The sequence below is a fragment of the Parasteatoda tepidariorum genome, chromosome 5 (assembly GCF_982258835.1).
Source record: "Parasteatoda tepidariorum strain Cologne lab strain chromosome 5, Ptep-v5.0, whole genome shotgun sequence".
In the NCBI taxonomy this organism is placed as follows: Eukaryota; Metazoa; Arthropoda; class Arachnida; order Araneae; family Theridiidae; genus Parasteatoda; species Parasteatoda tepidariorum.
This window is the reverse complement of record NC_141759.1, coordinates 52,921,005-52,939,118: the sequence shown is the minus strand read 5'-3', so window position 1 is coordinate 52,939,118 and position 18,114 is coordinate 52,921,005. Positions and strand designations below refer to the sequence as shown.

The 18,114-nt window shown below is 29.4% G+C and overlaps 1 protein-coding gene across 2 annotated transcripts in view; it reads right to left on the bottom strand.

Annotated features, from left to right (window-relative positions):
* Positions 1 to 18,114, bottom strand: part of LOC107452839 (uncharacterized) — a 141,369-nt gene that overhangs the window by 32,446 nt on the left and 90,809 nt on the right. For both annotated transcript variants that reach the window (XM_016069452.4, XM_016069451.5), the window contains exon 3: positions 5,592 to 5,749. In XM_016069452.4, the coding sequence (XP_015924938.1) occupies positions 5,592 to 5,749 (158 nt within the window). The remainder of the gene's footprint in view (positions 1 to 5,591; positions 5,750 to 18,114) is intronic.

Below are 18,114 nucleotides of genomic sequence, written 5' to 3'. Positions count from 1 at the left end.
TAGCTTTTTTTGGGTACATAATTTAAGTACTCATCACTTATTCTATCCTAATATAGATTTCTTTAATAATATATATGTGAAACTATGATAAAATATATGATATCATTTCGAGTTTTCTATGAGAATTATGCTAAAATTTTAGTAATTTAGTAATTTCTGGCATGTAAATGTCATCAAACAAAGATCATAGTTAAAAATAACGATAAAAGTTTAGTGAATAAAAAAGAAAAAAAAAAACAGTCTTATAATGTACGGAAACGTCAAAAAATTGTTTACAAAATATCCCCTCCCCCCATTTAAACCGCCTTTTTTAATGACTTGGAAGACATGACTAACAACTAATTTAATATTAAAATAACTTTTTCAATTTAAAACTGCCTTATTTAATGACTTGGAAAACATGATTAAACATGACTAAAGAATTCATTTAATATTATTATGTTACAATAATTGCAGTTAGCTATTTTTAAATTCGGTAAAATTGTGAGTTTTAAAAATTTTATTTAACGTATTCATCCATTATTTCCCTCATGTATCTGATTTTATTAATCCATATATAGTATTTAAGAATCATAAATGAAGATGAAAGCATTGTTGAGAAAACAAATTCCAAAATCGCATTTTTGGAACCATTCACAATTTTTTAAAATATTTTATTAGAATTACTTTTAACTCTAGAACACTCTGTTGTCCTCAGAAATGCTAAGGTGTGTCCTTTTGACTCTGATTCGCAAGTTGCGTAAAATTGGAAAGCTAGCAATTAAATGCATCTTTTAAAAAAGAAAATGTGATTGCAAGGTCTGCCTATATGCTATTACTTTGACTGTAAAATGAAATAAAATAGCAGACGATAAAGAAAAAGAACGAATAAGAGCTTGACTTCGAGTTTTGAGTCGTCACGTGATTAAAGTAGCCAGACTCCATGAGTCTTTAGTTAAATTTCTTTATCTAGGCTTATTTATTTATTTGCTTACCTTATTTATTTATTTATATCAGTTGTAAATTGTTTTATTTATCCTTTTCGCCTGATAGACTTGAACACAAGAACCAGTGCCCGATTTATCATAAGGCCTAAGAAGCCCAAGCTTGGGGTTCCCACATTTTGGGGGCCCCCTAAGTGTTATAAATAATTCCTGTTTGTGTTTTTGCTTAATAATAGTTAATTAGAATTGTAAGTTAGCAAAAATTAAAACAAATATAAGCTCAAATTTTCTATTATATTGTGACTTACTTAAGTTTTAAATAATTTAAAATATTTCTTAACTAAACAACATGCAAATTTGGTATAAGGGGGCCCCTGACCTAAGGTCCCGCATTTTTTACATCAGGCCCTGACAAGAACTGGTCTCAATAATTACCATTTACTGTTAAGTTTTCAGCAATACTTTCGACTGCAGACGATTTAAATAACTAATCACAACTTGAGCGTCACGATTTCACACTTTGTCATAAGCAACATAAATCTTAATATGTCACATCCACATTCATTCATGATTTAAAAGAGTGGAAGGAAAAGTGACTCATTACCGAAGCAGCCTGTAAAAAACTGACGATAAATATTTAATCTCAGTGTAAAAAAAAACGTCCTTTTAGGAATCCATAATTCATGGATTCCGTAACACAAGCGGGAAATGTTCGTCTGGAAATCTCAATTTATGGGGCCGTTTCTTGATTTGGCACAGGTTTTGCAATGTCTAAAGAAGCAGTTGAAGCAGAAAAAATTAAGATTATGCTTTCTAACTGACGCAACTCATTGGTTGATTTGAAGGATTATCCATATCCTGAAAGCTTTACAGTTAAATTCCTTCTTCTTTTAAACAAAAAGTTCCATTTTCCAATTTGTTTTTTTAGTCTTTATGTTATGTTTGAGTTGTGCGATACTTAACATCAAATAACGATTGAATTTAAACATCACGATAACAGTATTTTAAGAAAGTGCTTTCAGGCTAAATCTCGAATACTTTGTTCCAAAATAAATATAGAATAATTATCGATAACTATAAAAACGTAATCATTATCGAGAACGATTATAACAACGATAAATAGCAAAATATATTGCACAGTAGTTAAAACTGATTGAATCACTGAGTATTATCGATAATGATTATTATCGAATACGCTAATATTGAGGTCATTATCGACAGCGATAAATATCGAATACGATTATATCGAGACTGTTTTCGATAATTATCGAATACGATATTGTAGTGAGAGTCAATAAATTTCATTCAGGTCATGAAAAGATTTATCAAAGAAAAAATATTGTAAATTAGTTAAATTGAAAAAATATCACGATATGTAACTAAATATCGATATTTCTTGACATTGTCTCTCGATTTAAAAATTTAAATATTAATAACAATTACAGAACCTGCTACCTATAATATCAATTACAGAATCAACTATTATTTCCTGGATATTATTACTTATCATATTTTAAATAAATATATAGACACTTTTGAATTAATTTTTTTTAATTAAAGTTGGTTAGTTAAAACTGATTGAAACTATTTGTGTAACAACAAATGTCTCACGGAGAAGATAATAATTCAATAACAACAAAACGGCTTCAAGTAATTTTTTACAATTCGAATTTCGAAAAACTTATATTACAAATATATTAGTTTTTACCGTTTAAATATTTTACGTAATAAGATTATTAATAACTATTTTTCTCAATGTTTTGTTCAAAAATATTCATTAATGATCAGAATAGATAACCTTGACGAATTTTATGAATATTATTTATTAGATTTCTGATTCTTTTTAAAATTTATTTCATGACATGAATAAATAATTCTGTACTTATACTCTCTCCTCCCTCAATTACCTTTCCTTACTCAAAATTTCTTAAAATAATGATAGATTTAAAATAAGTAATAAATCGAAACGGAGGCATAAAGAGTTTAGTCACCTACTTCTAGTTTCAAATGATTTCGCAAGATTTTATTTTCGCACACGCAGTAACGCCTAAAGTATGTAAATTGAAAGGCGAAAAATAATCGTCTGTTCGGGTTGAACACGAGACCTAATTTTTCGAACTCATTCCGAGAAATCTAATTAAACTCACTGTTAAGCCACAGTTCTAATCTCTTTTTAAAAGTGATTGAAATTGAAAAGAAACCATATTAAAACCTGTTTGAGTTATTGAATTCGAATTTGTTAAGAGGAAAAGAATTTTTCGAATTTATATGTTAACAAATGGGGATTTAAATACGTCAGAATTTTATCACAATAATTAAGAGGCTTTATATATTTTTTTTTCAGTAATTCAAGTTAGAAGGGAAAAACCAGATGAACTCGTTGCAAATACAAAAAGCTTGCATTCAAATTTTTATGCTATTACATTTTCTAAAATTTAATTAAAGTTATTTTACTTTATTTATTATTTTTTTAAATTGTAAAGAAATTTTTAAAATGCATATTTATTAGAATACGTTCTTGCTTACGTAGAGAGCTTGTAAAGAATTGGCATCAGACAGAATAGAATTCTTTTAATACATTTGTATGCGAGCACGTTAAGTTTTCTGAGACTCTTAAAATAAAAAGATTTAGTAAATAGGCCTTATTAATACCCTCCATGTACACAACTAAAATATACATCATAAAATTATATTATTTTTTTTAAAAACAGGATTAGTTGTGATTTTACTTAAACTTCCTAGGTGGCAGCACCATAGCCTAGAACGGGTGCTTCCAATTTTTTTTCGGGTTTGGAACGCTAAATGATCTATCTTCTTTCGGCGGAACACCTTTTTAATAAATAAAGAATAGAAAGAGAATTGTGAACGTATTAACTAATCAAATTCTACTTTAAAGAATTTAAAGACAGAAGCGAATTATTATCATCGTTTTATCATTAATTATCTTAGATAAGATAAGATATTTGCAGACCCGGAGCTGAATTTAGACTAGTTAAGAGCTAGTTTTTGGTGTACATATATATGCTGAAAATAAATAAAAATAGGTCGAATTATGGTTTTTGCTGAAATTAAAAAAACGAATTTCTATAAACGTTGAAAATGCTTAATAGGGAAACATTCATTTTAACGAATTTATTTTATTTTGATCTGAAAAGCGTGATAGGAAATGCTCAGCAATTTTTTACAAAGGCATAATGCATGCCTGTTTCATAATTTATTCCAAGCACTGTAATTGAAAAAATATACAGATTTTTTTAAATAGCCATTTTTTTCAACTGCACTTTAATTTCATTAAGGCAACCAAAATATTAAATACATAATAGATTATAGTTGATTTTTATATTAGATCTAATTATAAAAACAGATTTCAATTAAAAAAAAAAAACTTCCTAAATAAAAGTCTTAACTCTCGGAACCCCAGTCAATCTTCCACGTAACCCTAGGGGACTATGAGGATTATCATTAGGGAACCACTGGCCTAGTAGGCACCGCCGACAAATATGAATTTCATTCAACTTTTAACCAAATATGTTGAATAAAGTAGTCATGAAATTAAGAAAAATTGGTTGAATGTTTCGATTAAACTTCATTTTAATACTAAAAAAATTATTTTTTCTATACATACAGCATTAAAGTATGTAGTTTGAAGTTTAATTTGCACAAAGAAAGAAGTTTCTATGTGAAAAATTGTTCGAGTAATTACAAATTTACAAAAAAATTGGATTTCGGGTAGCCCCGCTCACATGAATATCGGGTATCACCGCCCAATTTTATTTCGTCGATAAATGTACGGTTGCAAAGATTATTATTTTATTGCTTCAAATTTGAATGTTATATGCATCTTTAACAACAAATATTGTTGTTATTAAATGATTGTTATTAAATGATGGAATTTACTAAAAGTATATAAATATGTAATAAATAAAATAATTTTGTGATAAAAATGATAAATGAGGTTTATCTATTGTCAATACATTGGTCGCTTTCATTTATACCTGAAAAAACAGTCAAAAAACATAATTTTTGTAACTGGGCGGGGCTACCCGACACATTTTGAGAAGAGCTGAAAAACATGTTTTTTCAAATTTCTATTTTTTTAAGTTAAACTATTCTTTTTTTGGTTTATTCCTTTTGCATTATTTAATTAGATGGTAAAACAATAGAAACATACAAAAATATTGATTATTACTCACTATTATACAGAAATATAAGCAATACTCCTTAAGTGGGCGGGGCAACCCGACTCTCCCCTATTTGTTTATACCAAGTGGCTGTTTCTATTCATGACAAAGCAATTTCGCTAGCAATCTATGTTTTAACAACTATGGCAAGAATGTCACCTAATTTCAGACGACGGTTTAGCACCAGCTGGTACCCCTCTCTCTCCAAACTTTCACACCATAACAAACGAGAGGACTATTAGTCACTGCAGATTTAACATAACCTTGTTGCACATCTACTCCGTTTGCTGAATCGACTGACAGAATTAAACTCACGACTCGTAGCTCTCCACTAGCGTAGCCCCTATCGACTACACCACGGCTAAATTTTACATTTAGGGAGCAATTAATTTTATTGTAATAACAACAGCTAAGATACAGTCCATTCAACTAGTGGATCAAAACTAAACTAGTCATAAATAACTAGTGATAAAATTGAAATATTTACTTGTAGCCATCGAATCCATCTGAAGAGCCGTTAACTGTGAGTACAGGTGTTCGGGCGTATGCCTTAGCTACTCTTCTGTTCCTTTCCATGCATATAATTTTGGCCCATATCTCATCGTCTATCTGTTCCCATTTGTTGAGCACTTCTTGGATGTGATCCTATACAAAACAAAACTGTAATTAGTATTCATTTATACAGTTATGTATTTATTACTCTTTATTAGTATTTCAATACATTTAGTATAAGATATGGAAGGTTTACTTCATTAATAAAATTAAATAAGTTTATTATGTAGATTGGAGAGATGATCTGACTATGAGCTCAAAAGCCGTTCAAAATAGTCACTGGACTATCTCGTATTTCAAAAATTTTGTGGAAATTTAGGCATGTTTAGAAAAATTCATTTACAGAATATATAAAATTCAAATTAATGCTGATAACATTTCAACAATATACAAAATAAAATAGATTATATATACTTATAACTAAAAAAAAAAGCAAAAAGTAAAGTTAAGGAATAGTATATAGATATGTTACCGGCAATGTTTGAAATACGGAATCGAATGCCTAGGCATTGTATATAATGCCTAAAACCAGCCGGCAAAGTATGAAATGATTTATATTTCACGTATTTCCTAGGCATTCTATAGAATGCCAAATGAGAAACAGGCAAAGTATAAAATACATTTCTGATTCGTCAAAACGTCATTCCAAAATGTCAAATTCAGAATGTCGGTCAAACCTGCCATGTTGCAACAAGTTGATCAATTTCTTATTTTTTATATGAAAGTTTTATTCCCCTTAACAAGAAAGGCATAAATTATGTTTTGTGCAACTTTCATTTCTCTTTACGCATTTTGAATAAATTATTTTTAATGGCACTCTCATTATTTTTTCAGAATAGCATTTTAATTTTCAGAAATGCATTTAACAACCTCATCAGGACGTTTTTTTATACTTTGCCTAAATGGCATTTGTCATTCAATAGAATGCCGGCGTGTCATTATTTGCGTGTAGCATATATATATATATATATATATATATATATATATATATACATAATTCATTTTTCATAGCAAAACAGTATTTAAACTTCAATTTATTCTTGATATAAATCTTTCCTTAATGGACTTTATTATCCCTAACGCATAACACTCAGGGACACTTATCTGCCATTTCACATTTTACATATAAAAAACACAAAAATAGAAATCATTTGTTATATAATGGCAACGCTCTGATTGAGAATCTAAATCGTCAGAAAAAAAAATTCACATCAGCGAGCAAATTTCTACTCGTCTTTAGCAACAATTAAAGTGACCGCTAACTGAAAACTGTCAAATCTCGTGGTATTTATCATGGTACCATTTAAAGAGAAGTACCCACAACGTTTTTCTCTATTTTCACCTAACACTATTGACCCATATTATGAAACATAAAAGCGTCAGTTTTTTCTTGCATGAAGTAGTGAAAAGCAATCATTTTCACGATGGAGTTTTACTTCATGTGTTCTTTTTTGTTTGAAAGAACTGGCAGACGATCATCTCAATGAAACTGTTGCCAGATCAGCCGAAGAAATTCACTGGACCGAAAATTGTAGGCTGTCGAAGATTCCTTCATGCGTTCGAATTTTCTGTTTTACTGGTGCATGTTCAGGGAATAATTATCATGTAAAATGGAAAAATGATATGAGTTGCAGATGATAATTAGAATATCACCAACTACTGTAATTTCAAAGGAGGATGCTTCTCTTTTTTAATTCGTGTTCAACAAAGAAGTAGACTGGCATACATTACAATCTCGCTTTTTATACTTTCCATGTTTGCACTAAGACTAGTTTTTAATGGTCTGCCAGAAGGCATATATAGTTGAAATTGATATTGTCTGACGTAGGATTAAAATAAATCGTGTTATACTTCGTGAAATTTAAATATAATGTTGGAATAACAGAATAATATAAATAAAAAATAGAACTATATAATCAAAAAATATATTACTCAAAAAAATAAATAAATTTAAATATGATCCAGACCAGATATAATAGAAGAATATAATTAAAAAAGGAAAAATTATAAAATGATAACATTTCTATCTTTTCGTGCTTTAGTTTTCATCCATATTATTGAATTAAATTTAATTACTTTTTAAGTATGCATTTTTTGAATAAGTAAAGCTAAGAAATGTTTGTATAGTATTATAGGAACAGAGTTTGTGAAATCAATAGTGTAATGAATAAAAACAGCGTTCACCTTTTTTTTTTTTTATAGCACCGTTTTTCAGAGATTATACAGATTTATGAATAAAGGAACTTATTAAATTGACTGTTTATGACAAAAATATTTCTGCAAACAAATTTTATGTAAACAGCATTTGCTAATTAATTTCCGCTGAAATCTTGTTTAAATCCTAATTTTTCTTAAATCGATTTCTGTAGTAAGAAAAATTTATATTGTGTCAGTTTTATGTATTTTGAGGAAGATTATTATCTATTAGATTAGAGCGTTAATAAGAGTTTTGTGTTTATTTTCTACATTACTGTCTTTATTTTTCGTATTTATTTAGAACAGTTTTCAGTTTGTGTTGTCCTGATTACAATGAATATATATATCTGCACAAAATAATGAGAAAAAAATAATATATTTATTTCTAACTTTTACTTAAATAGGGTTATTTAAAACAAAGTGAATGAAAAAATAAAAATAAATAAAATCTTTTTGATTTACTATTTCCGGGATTTAAATTGCAAACAAAGAAGATTCCATATTTATTCAACAATTAATATTCTAGCACAGAGAATTTTAATAACCACAGTTGGAAGAGTTATTTTTACGCTTATTGAAAATTATATATTTAAATAAGTCAATGTTTCTCAACATCATTCATCTCTAGAATAAAACGTTTGTTGCCAAGTTAAAAATGACAGGTATAAATAATTTAAAAGAATAAAAATTCCTTCCAGATCAGGCCAAAGAACTCTTCTATAAATTTAAGTGACTCATATAAATGCGCCACTGTGCGTATTTGCGGTTCCAAAATCCCAAAACATGTTTTTGTAACTTTCTCTGCGTGGCGTTATTAAGAAAGTAACTCAATGGGATACAGATGCAGAGGTAGTGTCTAAAGGAGTGAAATTAGATTGGTATTTAAGTTGTTTTTCGTAATAGACTTAAAGGGGTTTCTAACTAAATGATACCTCTTACAGAGAAATAGAGAAAGGAAAATGCTAAATACTTTTTTTATGTTCGTTGCAAAGACGCACGTTGAATTAATATGTTTGTACATATACCTTTGGCATCAAATTTGTATGAATCAGATTTGCGTTTTTCTTATCTAATTTAATAATTTTAAGTTGAAGCTAGATCCTGAAAGTTAGAATAAATAAGCAATTTAAAACTGAGTAAGACGCAAATCTTAAATTTATATCTTTACAGTAAAGAGAGTGTTGAACTTCGTGAGCTTCATATTTAGTAAAAAGATGTATGCATATATTTAATAAAAATATGCTGAAATTCCAAGTCCATCATACCATTAAATATCAGTAATACTTTAAAAAGTTAGTATACTTTCATAATAAAGATATGGGAGCAACAAAATATATATAGTGTAATGTAATTTTGTTAATTATTTCATAATTGTAGAAGTAAAAAGTTTTGCATAGTGGTAATATACGCTTTTTATTTAGTGTATTTGAAATATTGTAGCTAAAAAAGAACAATATGAAAACATTAGCATTAATAATTTTTTATGATTTTTATCCGAATAAACTTTTATTCCACTAAATACCGAAATATTCCACTGAATAAAATATAGGAATTGATTGGTCGATTAAAAAGTGGGTTCGAAAGTTATATTCAAACTTTAATTTTTGTGATATAGTTCTTTAAAATAAAATCGTTTGAGCTCTAAAAACTATGTTGATAACATGATAACAGTAAGAAAACTAATGAAGATTTTATATTTCGTAATATTGCTAAATTTATCCTTAATGATAGTCGGTCTTCATGCTAAAAAAAACTTCAAACTCAAGGACGATATGGAACATCAATATCTGTCCCTAATATGCTGTATTTTCCCTTACATTCATTTAGCGTTATTTTATGAATAGGGATTTTAAATTATCGTTTGCTTTTCCTCAGAAGATCGTTTGAGTTATAATAACAATATCGATCATGAAAGTGATTGACAACGTAATAAACATTGACACATCCTAAGCTATTTTTAATGAAGGTCAAATCACCTGCTAGATAAAAATAAATTTTGAATAGTAGGATAATGGGTAACCGTTTTACGAACTCAAGGGAACTGTGAGGTTTCTGTTTGCCCTTATAAAATTAGTTCCTTAAGGGTCGGACTTTGAACCGATTCATTGTGTTCCGATTGATCTTGTTGCCGTTTATGTGGTGTTTTAAATCACCATTAACCTATTACCCATTGGATTGGGTCCTGTAATAGAGCGCAGTTCTTTATAACAATGGGGCGGCGGTGTGTTATGCTGTTTAAAAAGCGATTATTGGTTGCGATGGTGCATGTCACGATCGAATTGGGAAAGTGGAATACTATTCTTTTTCGATTTTAATGAAGTTGTATTTCGGTTTCGATCGGAACATGATGGGTTATTGATTTTCATGGGAACACATACATTTTAAATTGCACTTAAATCTTGCTTCGGGGAATTTATTAGATCTATTTTAATACCAAATTCCATAATTCTTTTTTGAAACATCCATTGTTCTTCGTCTCAAATATCATTATTATTCGACAAAAGTTGTTCTAATGCGAAAATTGACCATTAGAACAATATATGATAATAAGGTGGGCCATCAATAATTTAGAGATGTTAAGCTAAAGTCGCAAAGCAACATTAAGATGGCTGAAATGTGAATGATGATTTCAATACATAATGATGAATTGATGTGGTTAAAGATGAAATAGTATGGTTTAAGAACAAATATTCGTTGATTGCTCATGCGATGAGAAATTATATAAGATGTAAGATGACAGCCCTGAAAAGTTTATTTGACGCTATAGTTATGACTTTTTTTTATACAGCATACAAAAAAAAAGTTTTTAAATTGTATACACAGTTTTTTTAAAAAATTGCATGCATATAGTTTTAATTTTAAAATTCCTAACACGCATTTTTGTTTATAGATTGATTAAGATATGCATTTAAAAATATTACATTTTAAAAATAAGTATAAGTCTTAGAGTTAAAAATAAAATGATAGTTTCAGAAGGGTTATAGTGAAAAATAAGACCAAATTGTATTAATTTTTGTACTACTACTTTGAACATAAGTGTACGTTTTTATTCAAAGGTATAAATTGGCTAATTTTTAACATTTAATAAAAAATTCCCAGCATTGTATACATATTTCGATTCATATCATTTGCCACAATAAGCTAACCAAAAACTAATTCAAGCAAAATGAATCAATTAAATTAGAAAAGTTGTAAATAAAATGCGATTTTATAGTTACTTTGAGTAAAATTTACAATGAGATTTTAATTCTCTATTATTGCAGGTTCATTACTTTAATTCCTTATTATTGTAGGTTTGTTGCATCACTTCAGCACTTGGGCAACAATTGAGTTTCTAGAAATATTTTGTTGTACATTTATTTACAAAATGATAAGTTGCAGAGTTTTTTTTAAATAAATGAAGAGATTAATGTGAAAACATGTTAATGTAATTTATAAAAATTAAATTCAGAATACATGAAAACATTAGAAAACAGTTCATGACAAAGCCTTTTTAGTTGAAAAGTTTCTTTAGCCTGGACATTAGAGTGTTTTTTAAAACGTCCCTTAACATTTTTAAAGTATATTCTATTTCTTTCTAATTTGGGAGGAATTCGTAAGATTAAACTATAATTCAAGTTCTTATTCTTAACTCTAACATTATACAAACAAGGTAAAACATGTAATTTCAAGTTAAAGATATTTATTTTGCTCGCTGATTTTTTTATTTATCAAAATATATGCATAAAATGCCTACATATTCGCTCAAGCATTGCCGATGTATTCCGAAGATGGAATAAATCTGTAAGCTTTAGTCCAGGAATCTTATCACATTAGTATCGAACATCGCGGAGGACAATGAAATTTGCATCCAAGAACAAATACGCCATTTCGCTGAAGGACAAATTGAACTCTCGTAGTATTCTGAGAAAAATCAAAACCTTTAGCCTTTTGTTTGTATTTACGGTAAATAATCTCTCATGTCATCGCTTCACTTCAATTCAAATGAGCGAATTTGATAGTTTGCTTCAATAATCGAAGCTTGAATAATCTTCGATTCGCATAGGATTATGATTCCATACATGGGGATCAAACTAGGGAATAAAATCTTATTTTAAGTATGATAGAACAATAACTTTAAAAAAATCGCTGCCTTGAGAATCGCTCAACGACCTTAAGAAGAGTGCTCTCTTTTTCCCCTGCAACCATGACCCCGTTTCGAGCGAGCAACCAGCCATCGCGGTTATACGAATGGAACAAAAAATAATTGAAGTTTAAACATTCTACACTTAACAATAGGCGATTTCTTCAACGCCTTAGTTTTGCTTCCCTTTTTCTAAGGGTATAGTCGTTCACAAGAGCGTGCCCAGTTATCTACATATCTATAATATTTTCCCTTAATTTCACTGCCAGATCAATGAATTGATAAAAGAGAGTTGCCAGATTCACTCATCACGATTATCGTTTGAGCCAACTGATAAAATTAGAATCGTGGCCGTGAAAAGTAGCTCGTTCAATTGTTAAAGTTCATTTATAAACATTGTTTTTAGCCAGCCACCGATCGATAAAAAGTAAAAATTCATTTCACTTCAATTCAACGATATTCAAGAAGAAGAGAAATATTTTAATCATTGTCCAAAGAAAAGGATAAATTGAGTTAATTATGTTGATATCTAAAATAACATCTTAAAAACAATGGGAATTTGAATTCGTTATGGAATTTCTATGCGTGCATAAAATACTTTCTAGGTTATACCTGACTAAAATTTAATGATGGCGAAAGTTGTATTAATCACTAGTGAAATTGAAGTATACTATCGATTAAAAAAAGTAAAAGGCTGGTGAATTTCTTAAAAAAAAAATCGAACAGATAAATTGTATTCAGTATTAGAATATTCTTGTTCTGTATTGCTGTTTACAGAACAGAAAAATGTATATATATATATATATATTTGAGTTTGAATTTAAACAAAATTAAGAAAGATATATTAAAAAATTACTATGCATAATATTGAGTTGTACAATTTAGTTTCATTATTTCGTAAACACTAAACAATAATGCAAAATTATTACACTCGATATAAAAAAAATAATCATGATATAGCAGCAAGTATCGAAATACAAAAAAGTAGAAATAAGAAAATCGATAATTGAGGTGCTTTAAAAAAAATGTCTCATAAGGTGCAACAACGTCGACAATTGTCTAAAAAATTCTAGATAATTTATGTAAACAAGTCGAAATTTAATAAAGTTTTGACTGATAAAAATTGTTTGATAAAATATTTATATTATTTAATTGTTAAAAAATAACAAGAATTGAAGAGGAACAATTTACGTTGACTAACTGAACATGTAAATCAGAAAAAAGTATAATATTGTAGATGTTGTTAAATATGCTAGTTTACAATCTGGCTTATTAGTTATTGTACTAAAAGTGGCAAACTTATAAACTTATATGGATTTTCCAGTGCATGAATGTTTGTTACAGAAGCATGACCAAACATTAAAATTTCATAAAATGGGGCCACTCTTTTAAAAAACTAATAGGTTTACATAAAAAAAGGATTAAAAGAATCTAAAAAGATTATATAAATTAGGCAATTGGAAAATAGAAATAGTTTCATATGTTACTATACAATTTGACTAATTAATTCATGCAGCACAAGAGAAAAACTTACCCTTAGACAAACATTCTGGTAAAATTACCGTACTGTATGGTAGTAACGTTTCTAGTAAAAAAAAAAAAAAAAAAAAATACTACTTTGTTAATGAAACCAAAATATGCAGTATTTAAACCATTTATTTGGCAATTTTTCCCGTTCAGATGATAAAGGTTTACTGGAAATTCTGGTTTTCAAAATATAAGCTCTTATAATATATAACACATTTAGTAAAAATAATAAACTGAAGAGTAAATTTAAACAAATAAATAGTTTTTATGCCGTTTTCCAAGATATCATGATAAAATTACTAAATTTTACCACATTTATCACATATTATGAAACCATACTTTATTGTTAATTTTATAAAATTAATAACAAAAGAGCTTCGATAAAACTAAGTTTTTTGGTGTTCCCTCAGAACCAGAAACATGCTAAATTTTACCGTTTTCTGGTAGTTTTGATCATATTTGAATATAATAGTGGATATAGGTTTCCTAGTGTAGTGGTCCCTAACACAAAGACAAAGGAACTCCTGGGTCAAGTACTGGAGGAAAATTTGCTTTTGTGGTGGACTTTTTGATGGAACTAATCCGTATTTGCGTTACATGGAGAGGAAAACCATGAAAAACTTCCTCGATTAGCTTGTCGGCAATGAGATTCTAACCCATCATCTGTCAAGAGCTGCGGATATTTTGGATATATAGACGGACCCGGTGTGAGCTGGGTGTGGAATTAGTATCCATCATGCACCGCTGGGATTCGAACCCGGGTTACCTCGTTGGAGGGCGAGCGCTCTTTCGCTTGAGTCACCACGGCTCCCACGCATGTAATTTTATTTTATTTTATTTTAAAACCGTCGTTGAACAGCCGACCCAATTTTTCGGGTTTACGGCTACTAATGTTCATCTCCGTAGCCTTGCAATTTTGAACCTAATCCCAAAGACAAGGGAACTCCTGGATCGAGTATTGGGAGAAAGTCGCCTCCGTGGAGGACTTTTTGATGGAACTGACCCGCATTTGCGTTACATGGAGAGGAAGACCACGAGAACCTCCCACGGTTAGCCTGACGGCAAGGGGACTCTATCCCACGATCTGTCTACCACTGAGGATATTTCACGTCAGCACTGTGGTCAGTGCAAGCCGGTTGCGGAATTCGTATCGACTGGGATTCGAACCCGGTTCCCCGCATTGGAAGGTGAACGCTTTATCTCCTGAGCCATCGCGGCTCCCACGCATGTAATTGTATTTTCTTTTGAATTTATGTTTAAATAAAATAAAATTAAGATTATTAAACCTCTAAAACATAAGCAATCAACGTTCGCCCCTCCCCCTTTTTAGCCGCTGTGGTAAAACTATGAAGTGTTGACCAATCCGTGGTGATAAAGAGGTTGGGGAGCATTGCCCTAGTGCATAAATATTTGATACAAAAATATACACTAACACTGAAAGTTTATAAGACTCAAGCGACTTTTTTAAAAAAACTAAAAATAGGTTTACATAAGCGTGCCAAAAACAGAAAGGATTACACAGATTAGGCAATAGGGAAAAGCAATGTTTAGAGTTTATTTATTGAAGGTAAAAAAAAAAAATCAATATCCGTAAACGAAGTCAAGCGAAAGCATTTACAGACATACAATTTCATTTTCACCGATGACTGACCAAAATAAAAAATTAATGGCGGCACAGAGAGAAACAGATAAAAAGCGTTTCAGAGAAAGCGGCCAATTTGTTTTGCTCTTTCCTTTATGAAGAAGAAGAAAAAAAAAGAGAGGTCAAGTAACGGTCTTCACAAGAAACATGTGAAGCAGAATTGGCTTCTTGACAATAGTGTTTTAGAAAGAAGAGAAGTTTCACCGACCTCGAGTTGAAGCTCAACAAAAGAACGTCGGCAAATCTTAATAGAAAAAGAAGCAAGAGTGAAAATTATTTATTAAGTGATTTCCATATGGTTTTAGAATTGAAATGGATTTGATTGAAAGAGGTACTTTGGCGGTGTCTATCGCTAAAAGCAGCCAAGCATATTTTATGAGAATTGAAAAAGAATACTCTTTAGTCCTCATACAAATGATTTGGTTAAGCGTGCGAACTCAGATGGTATTTCTAACCCTGAAAACAAATTAGCATCACGTCATGTATTTGATAAGCGTGTTTATAATAATTAGAATATCACGCTCAACCTCAAATAAATAATATGTAGGAGTTTAGAATTTTTCCGGAAATATTGAGAGGGTACTTTTAATTTTGAAATGCGTTGAAGTATAGTATCGTTTGAATTTTTTGAAACCTTAATGTGTTGCTAGAAGTATAATATCACTTGAATTTTTTGAAACCTTAATGTGTTGCTAGAAGTATAGTATCGTTTGAATTTTTTGAAACCTTAATGTATTGCTAGAAGTATAATATCGCTTGAATTTTTTGAAACCTTAATGTGTTGCTAGAAGTATAGTATCGTTTGAATTTTTTGAAACCTTAATGTATTGCTAGAAGTATAATATCGCTTGAATTTTTTGAAACCTTAATGTGTTGCTAGAAGTATAATATCACTTGAATTTTTTGAAACCTTAATGTGTTGCTAGAAGTATAATATCGTTTGAATGGTTTGAAACCTTAATGTGTTGCTAGAAGTATAATATCGTTTGAATTTTTTGAAACCTTAATGTATTGCTAGAAGTATAATATCGCTTGAATTTTTTGAAACCTTAATGTGTTGCTAGAAGTATAGTATCGTTTGAATTTTTTGAAACCTTAATGTATTGCTAGAAGTATAATATCGCTTGAATTTTTTGAAACCTTAATGTGTTGCTAGAAGTATAGTATCGTTTGAATTTTTTGAAACCTTAATGTATTGCTAGAAGTATAATATCGCTTGAATTTTTTGAAACCTTAATGTGTTGCTAGAAGTATAGTATCGTTTGAATTTTTTGAAACCTTAATGTATTGCTAGAAGTATAATATCGCTTGAATTTTTTGAAACCTTAATGTGTTGCTAGAAGTATAATATCACTTGAATTTTTTGAAACCTTAATGTGTTGCTAGAAGTATAATATCGTTTGAATGGTTTGAAACCTTAATGTGTTGCTAGAAGTATAATATCGTTTGAATTTTTTGAAACCTTAATGTATTGCTAGAAGTATAATATCGCTTGAATTTTTTGAAACCTTAATGTGTTGCTAGAAGTATAGTATCGTTTGAATTTTTTGAAACCTTAATGTATTGCTAGAAGTATAATATCGCTTGAATTTTTTGAAACCTTAATGTGTTGCTAGAAGTATAATATCACTTGAATTTTTTGAAACCTTAATGTGTTGCTAGAAGTATAATATCGTTTGAATGGTTTGAAACCTTAATGTGTTGCTAGAAGTATAATATCGTTTGAATTTTTTGAAACCTTAATGTATTGCTAGAAGTATAATATCGCTTGAATTTTTTGAAACCTTAATGTGTTGCTAGAAGTATAATATCACTTGAATTTTTTGAAACCTTAATGTGTTGCTAGAAGTTTAATATCGTTTGAATGGTTTGAAACCTTAATGTGTTGCTAGAAGTATAATATCGTTTGAATTTTTTGAAACCTTAATGTGTTGCTAGAAGTATAATATCGTTTGAATGGTTTGAAACCTTAATGTGTTGCTAGAAGTATAATATCGCTTGAATTTTTTGAAACCTTAATGTGTTGCTAGAAGTATAATATCGTTTGAATGGTTTGAAACCTTAATGTGTTGCTAGAAGTATAATATCGCTTGAATTTTTTGAAACCTTAATGTGTTGCTAAGTTGAACCATATTATTCGCGATCGCAACGAACTATAGGCGGCGTTGTTGTATGAGACTAATACCTGCGATTTCTATATGAACAGTCATTCAGTTACTTTAGAGACGTCGTTAATGTAGCACGTAGCATTGCAACGTTCCTTCTTTATTGTGGCTAATTAAATTTAAAAAAGAAAAATGCTTGATATTCTTTCTTATGCAAACGAAAACAAAATGGTATCTCTTTTTATTAGAGAAGGAATATCCAGAACACATCGGAAAAATATTTGTACATTAACAGAAAAAAATATGTTATAAAAGTTAAAACCTAATGCCCGAGAAATAGTATTACTAAATTTAATGATATAACATGAAAGGCCCATTTAAACTTTACATTCCATAGTATTAGGAATCATATTACTTCAAAAATTAAAATGAACAAAAAGTATGCATAAGCCTCAGAATTTTATAAAATTTAATTTTGTAAACAAAGTTTTTTGACAACAATTTTTATCAAAAAATTTCAAGTTTCAATAAAAATCATTATTTAGAAACTAAGAAACGTAAAATAAAGAATGCTGACGAAACAAAAACAAAAAAACAATTCTTTTTTGTCGCCACTTTTAGTGCTACGAAAATTCGTCTTTGGGATTTGCCAAAAACAAGACAATATGGAGGGAAATACTTTACCGAAAAAACGAAAATGTACCAATTCCCACAACATGAAACTTTATCTTGGTAAACGTACGTTTTGGAAATGTTATTTCATTTGGAATCTTATTTATCAGAGTTCATATGGCGATATGATTGTTTTGAATCTATGCTAAACTCTATATCGGCTCACTTTCCACCGAAATCCGATTGACTATTT